Below are 6,347 nucleotides of genomic sequence, written 5' to 3'. Positions count from 1 at the left end.
GTGTCTGACGTGTGATTAACTAAATCATAAGATTTTATATTAATAAAGAATAAAAGTAGAGAAAGGTGTTCGGACCTTCTCCTTTGTGAACAAGGGAATTATTTTTTATTTTGAATGACTTTCAATTTTGGGAGATTGTGCTGAGACCTCATTTATCATTTTAATTATATGTGTCTGCATAAATGTATGCATGTGCATTTTTTATTTTAATGTTTATTTTGTTTAAATAAACTATTAAACTGAACTAATTGTTGTCATTTCTTTGAGTAAAGTTATTCATAAAGTTGTCTTTTTAATTGTTGTTGGCATATTCTGTTTCATAAAGGTTTTTCCAGCTATTTATTCTGCTTTTTATCTTGTTATTATTGTTATTGATATTTGTGCAGCACGTTGGGGCGGTAGTCGCTGTTTATAAATGTGCTATAGAAATAACCTTTGACCTACGTGCACTAAAACCCGTCTTTAACATGAACTGCGCTTACTACCAAAACTACCAAAACTTTCCTGTTGCTGTGATAATATTCTGAGATATTCGTCTGCTGGATGTGTGTAATGATAACTGCCGTCTGTGGTCATCTTTACTGGAAAGACCTTTTATTTTCATGGTAACAGTCACAAGGAAAACATGACTCAGGAGTTTGTGGTTTTGACGATGCAGCAGAGCGAGAAGAGAGGCGTGACACTCAGGATTATGCAAATATTTTTAGTTTACATGCAAATATCTTGCCGCTACTGGAAATATAAGTCAAAAAGTAAAACTAGAGTCTATTCATGCACATTCTGGTTGGACTCTGCTGTATAGAAAAGGGGAAAGGGGGGTGGGGGGTGTTGAATAAACTAGAATATAAGACATGTTTTCAGCTATTTCACACTTAATTCCACATGTGTTCATTCATAGTTTTGAGGCCTAAAGTGATAATCTACAATGTAAATAGTCATGAAGATAAAGGAAACGCATTGAATGAGAAGGTGGGTCCAAACTTTTGGCCAGAACTGTATATATCCGCCATGTCGAATTTTTTTAATATTTATATATATATATATATAAAATTCGACATGGCGGTTCTTGTAGACCTTCTGCACACCTTGCATACTGCTGTTGGTTTCTCCTTTGTTTGGTCAGATGTGTAATCCTTACATCATGATGTTTAGTTCCCGGCCGTGCATGCACCAGCAACCAATCACGTCTTCTCATCTCTGTGTATCGTGAAGTTAACTCCTCCGGAAATATTGAGTCAGAGTCAAGGTTAAGTCTTATGTGAATGTTCATTATGAAAGACTCAAGCCCTAAAAAAATTAGAGAGATATCAGTCAAACAATACGGTTCATAATCCAAAAATAGTAGCAGAACTATAGTCTGTGCTGGTTTTGACTCAGCTGTATTTCCAATGAACCAGATTATTGGGTTTTTAGATGCCCCATGTAGGCCTGAACTTGAGGTACTTGTACATAAGTATTTATATTTCTGGCTACTTTCTACCACCACATGATTTTTACTCTTTAACATTAATACAGCTTTAGTTATTTTAGATTCAGATCATACAATATAATCAATGTAAGATATTGGTTCCCAGGTATTATTTCACAAGCAACCTAATGGAATATAAAGAGATTAAAATGAGCTCCACTTTTATCAGCTGCAACATTAATAGCACTTACTTCCTACAGTGTATTTTGGTGGATATTTGTTGTAAATACAACTCTGTAAATGCATTAATGTCTACAACACGTTTATTTATACAGGTGCATCTGTGACATAGTGAATGGGTTCACTGTTAAACGTTACACAAGTTATCTAAATTGGCACAACTGGGCCATCTGCTGTTAAAATGGGTACCTGCTTTTAGTAGATGTGCAGCGCTGCATTATGGGTAATTCCCCAGAGAAATGGACGATTTCCAACAACACGGAATGTCTCAGTTCAAGTTTGTTGTCATATGCATACTAGAGTACCACAGCAAGGAAGTCCATGTATTCTCAGATTTATTTAATAAGTAACAACTATAAATAACATTTAAAAACATCCAAGCACAGTAACGATAGTAACTAAACTCATCTCTGCCCTCCTTCCCGTTTTAATATCACTCAGTAGCATTACTATTACCTGGGTGTGTGTGTGTGTGTGTGTGTGTGTGTGTGTGTGTGTGTGTGTGTGTGTGTGTGTGTACTTTGACGTGCACGTGTACTGTTGGAGATGGTCCCAGTACTTTAGTATTTCCATAGCTCCACATTCACCAGCTGCAACATTTAAAGTGAAAAACCAAATAAGACACTTTATAACATAAAACCAGCATTATAGTCACAGCTACACTAAAGGGTAAAATTAATAACCTAAAGTGTTACCTGGGGTAACAACAACAGCCCTTTAATTACATGCATTCATCACATAAACTGGAAATACAATTGATTTCAACGCATTGTGTACGTAATAACAGTGTGAAAAACACAGGAACCCATTTTCTTTATTATAGAAATCTGTTAAGTTTATACAGAAATTTCAGTGTTTCAGAAGGAGGAGAGAATTGGAGAAGTAGTTCTTTTTTTACCCACCGGAGTGTATAACAGTAAACATGGGAATCGGTGCTCTTTGAGTAGTGTGGTTGGCTCTTAAAAGAGCCTTTTAGGGGATGCTGGTTCCAGCAGCTAGAGATCCGCCATTTTACTTCTTGGCGGGCTTCTCGGTCTTCTTGGGCAGCAGGACGGCCTGGATGTTGGGCAGCACGCCGCCCTGAGCGATGGTCACCCCGCCCAGCAGCTTGTTGAGCTCCTCGTCGTTGCGGACGGCCAGCTGCAGGTGGCGGGGGATGATCCGGGTCTTCTTGTTGTCCCGGGCGGCGTTTCCGGCCAGCTCCAGGATCTCAGCGGTCAGGTACTCCAGCACCGCCGCCAGGTACACGGGGGCTCCGGCACCGACCCGCTGGGCGTAGTTCCCTTTGCGGAGCAGCCTGTGGACACGGCCGACTGGGAACTGGAGCCCGGCCCGGGAGGACCTGGTCTTGGCCTTCGCCCTGGTTTTACCGACACCCTTACCGCGTCCAGACATCTTGTTATTGTTCTTTTCTTCGGTGTCACTCGAGAGAATGTGCCTCGTCATTGAGAGAACGTTCTTTATATAGAGACCTGCTGCTCGCTCATTGGCTACTTCGAACGTAACTGTGATCGGCCAATCAGAAACGAGTTCCACAACTCTGTAGTATCGCCATGTAGGTTTTGTTTTTTCAGAATAAAACGACGGATCCATACGGTGACACTTCTATTACACTTTATTTATTACCCTAATAAAAGTCAGCTTACTGTACGTTTTAAGAGAAACGGGCTCGTTGCAGAAGGTAGGATACACATAACATACTATTTAAAAAATATATTTATATACAGTAGATAGATACGTTTTGCTTTTCAGAACAAAGCGACATGCCTACACATATTGAACGTTTTAAATAAAAGTCAGATTAATTATTGTTTTAAAAGAAACTGGCTCCTTGCGGTTAGTTTTTCAAAATATATTATAATTTAAATATGTTACTGTACTGTAATGCTATGCAGGTTAAATAACTTCTGCCAGGTTTGTGTTGTGTTTTGAGGTCAGGGTCAATATAACTTGAGCAAAATGTAAAATTATGCTTTTAGAGCCTTTTAATATGTTGTAGTTTAATCTTTTGCCCCGCAGATTAATCCATAATTAATATGAAAAACAACACCTACTGTGTAACTGGTTTATTGTCCCGACATCAGTGTGTTAACACCGCTTTTGACCAGAAGGTGGCGCTGTGACTCCATCCTTCTCACCACCAGACTCGATGCAGAAAATCAAGAATTTAAGCATCAATCATTCATCATCGGTCGGATATTTGTGTCTGCAGCAGAGATCAAATCTGACCAGAAGGATGACCAAGAGGACTCACACTTCATTTATTAGGCTGTAAATGGGAACTCTCTCAGGACATTCATAGGATAAGGTATAGCTTACAATTTTTATTTATCTATTTTTTTAATTTTTTAATTTCAAATTAATTTTTAATTTTTAATTTTTAATTTTTTATTTTTTATTTTTTATTTTTTATTTTTTATTTTTTATTTTTTATTTTTTATTTTTTATTTTTTATTTTTTTATTTTATTTTTATTTTTATTTTTATTTTTATTTTTATTTTTATTTTTATTTTTATTTTTATTTTTATTTTTATTTTTATTTTTTATTTTGAGATTTATTTTTTATTTTTTATTTTGAGATTTATTTTTCATAATTATAGAGTACTTTTTTATGCTTAAATGTATTTATTTTGAGTGGGGAGCAATGCAACGCAAAATTTATTTGTGAGCAGACAATAACATTTTATTTTAATTTATTTAACTATTTCCTTTTTTCCTTACTTTATATATTTTTCTAAATTTTTATTTATTCTTCACATATTTTTATTATATATCTTTCTATTTAAAAAATACTTTTTAAACATATTATGTATATATACACATACTACTGTATATATACATAACATATATATATAACAATGTCATTACAATATTATTAAAATTTTTTGTCCAAAAAGTACAAAAACAGACACCCTCCAAGATATGAAGTGTAAACAGTGAGAAGCGTGACAGCGACAGGCTGGATTACCCACGCGGGGCCATGCTGGTGATTCACTGAGAAACTGTTTGAGAATCTGCACCATTAAGGTCCAGCATAGACTAGTCTGGTCCTGGTCCTTTAAACTGGTCCTGGTCCTGTGTCTTGGTTAATGCTAACTAGCATGTTAGCTAACACATGGAGAGCTTCAGCAGAGGGTGTGGAGCAGAAACATGGAGGCAGCAGGTGACCCCAACCACAGATCCAGAACCAGAACCACCTGCAGGAAGGGATTGAGAGAGAGAGTGAGGCGAGGGGCGAGAGAGCACAACAAGCTTCATCAAAGAGGAAAGTCTCCAGCCTACTCTTAAATGTGGAGACGGTGTCTGCCTCCTGGACCCAGACTGGAACCTGGTTCCTTTAGATGAGCCTGATAGCTGAACGCTCTGGTCCCTGGACCCAGACTGGAACCTGGTTCCACATCAGAGGGGCCTGATAGCTGAATGCTCTGGTCCCTGGACCCAGACTGGAACCTGGTTCCACATGAGAGGAGCCTGATAGCTGAACGATCTGATCCCTGGACCCAGACTGGAACCTGGTTCCTCCGGAGAGGAGCCTGATAGCTGAAGTGCTCTTGTAGGGTTGTAAGGTACTAAGAGCTCTTTAAGATAAGATGGTGCCGGACCATGAAGAGCTTTGGAGGTGAGAAGAAGGATTTTAAATTATATTCTAGATTTTACAGGAAGCCAATGCAGAGAAGCTAAAACAGGAGAGATGTGATCTCTGTTCCTGGTTCCTGTCAGACCAGGTCCTGCAGCATTCTGGATCAGCTGGAGAGTCCTTATAGACTTTCGACCAGCCTGATAGTTGAGAATTGCAGTACTCCAACCTAGAAGTAACATCTAACTAGCATGGTAATTAGCATGGTAATTAGACAGGTTGCCCACGTCACATCTACGTCATCAAGCTCAGTTGGAGTCTGCGCAGTAACGCTCAGCATCACCGGGAAAGTGCTTCTAATAGACTTCACTGCTCTCCGTCCAGAACAACGGGACCTGTTGGTCCATGTCTTTAACTGTCTATGGTTAAATAGTGTTGTGATGCTGCAACGTCAACATGTCAGAGTGGGGCGCGTGGCCGCTGCAGAGCAGAAACCTGATCTGAGTCTGTGTGTCCATATGTTTGATGCATCACCCCCCCCCCCCCCCCCCCCCCCCCCCCCCCCAACCCCGCCCCCCTCCCAGTTTGATGTCTGTTGTTATTGTTCCAATTACACGCCTCGCTGCTTCACTTATGAGTCATAGCACGCAAATGACTGCCGCTCCTGCCGCTCCTGCCGCGTACGCGTCTGCACAAATCTGCCGCGTGACAGGGCGGAGGAGCTGCGGCATTCATTCACAGAGAAGCCGGCGGTGCTGGGTTATTTTTAGGGTGGAGCAGGTGACAGCAGGCTGCAGCCTCCTTGGCAAACATTCCCACATCACTCCGCTCCACCTTGAATCAACGACGGATGTCAGCGTGAAGCCGTGCGTGAAGAAGCTGCGCGCGGCACCGCGGAAAGACGCCAATTCCACCTCATTCTGCAGGAGACGTCTCCACGGGGCTGGTTGCACGCGACGCCGCCGGTGTTCCCGATCTCCTGCTCACACAATCAGTGGATCCGGTAGATATTACTCGTTGTTGCAGCTGTAGAGGACACATTGCGTGGTTTGATTATTATTTTTGATCGTATTATTTGGGGAGCGAGCTGCAGAGAGAGAGAGAGAGAGAGAGAGAGAGAGA

At 40.3% G+C, this 6,347-nt stretch overlaps 1 protein-coding gene across 1 annotated transcript; it reads right to left on the bottom strand.

Moving 5' to 3' along the window:
* Positions 1-2,589: 2,589 nt before the first annotated feature.
* Positions 2,590-3,070, bottom strand: LOC117949932 (histone H2A-like). Its single transcript, XM_034880532.1, has one exon. It carries the CDS (start codon positions 3,041-3,043, stop codon positions 2,660-2,662), a length of 384 nt encoding a protein of 127 aa, XP_034736423.1. The 5' UTR covers positions 3,044-3,070; the 3' UTR covers positions 2,590-2,659.
* Positions 3,071-6,347: the final 3,277 nt, after the last annotated feature.

The sequence above is a fragment of the Etheostoma cragini genome, chromosome 9 (assembly GCF_013103735.1).
Source record: "Etheostoma cragini isolate CJK2018 chromosome 9, CSU_Ecrag_1.0, whole genome shotgun sequence".
Lineage (NCBI taxonomy): Eukaryota > Metazoa > Chordata > Actinopteri > Perciformes > Percidae > Etheostoma > Etheostoma cragini.
Note: the sequence above shows the minus strand (reverse complement) of the source record. Positions and strands in the feature narration are given on the sequence as shown.

Bases quoted from the DNA above. Each gene is read 5' to 3' on its own strand.
- LOC117949932 (XM_034880532.1), bottom strand. From the start codon at position 3,043: ATGTCTGGACGCGGTAAGGGTGTCGGTAAAACCAGGGCGAAGGCCAAG.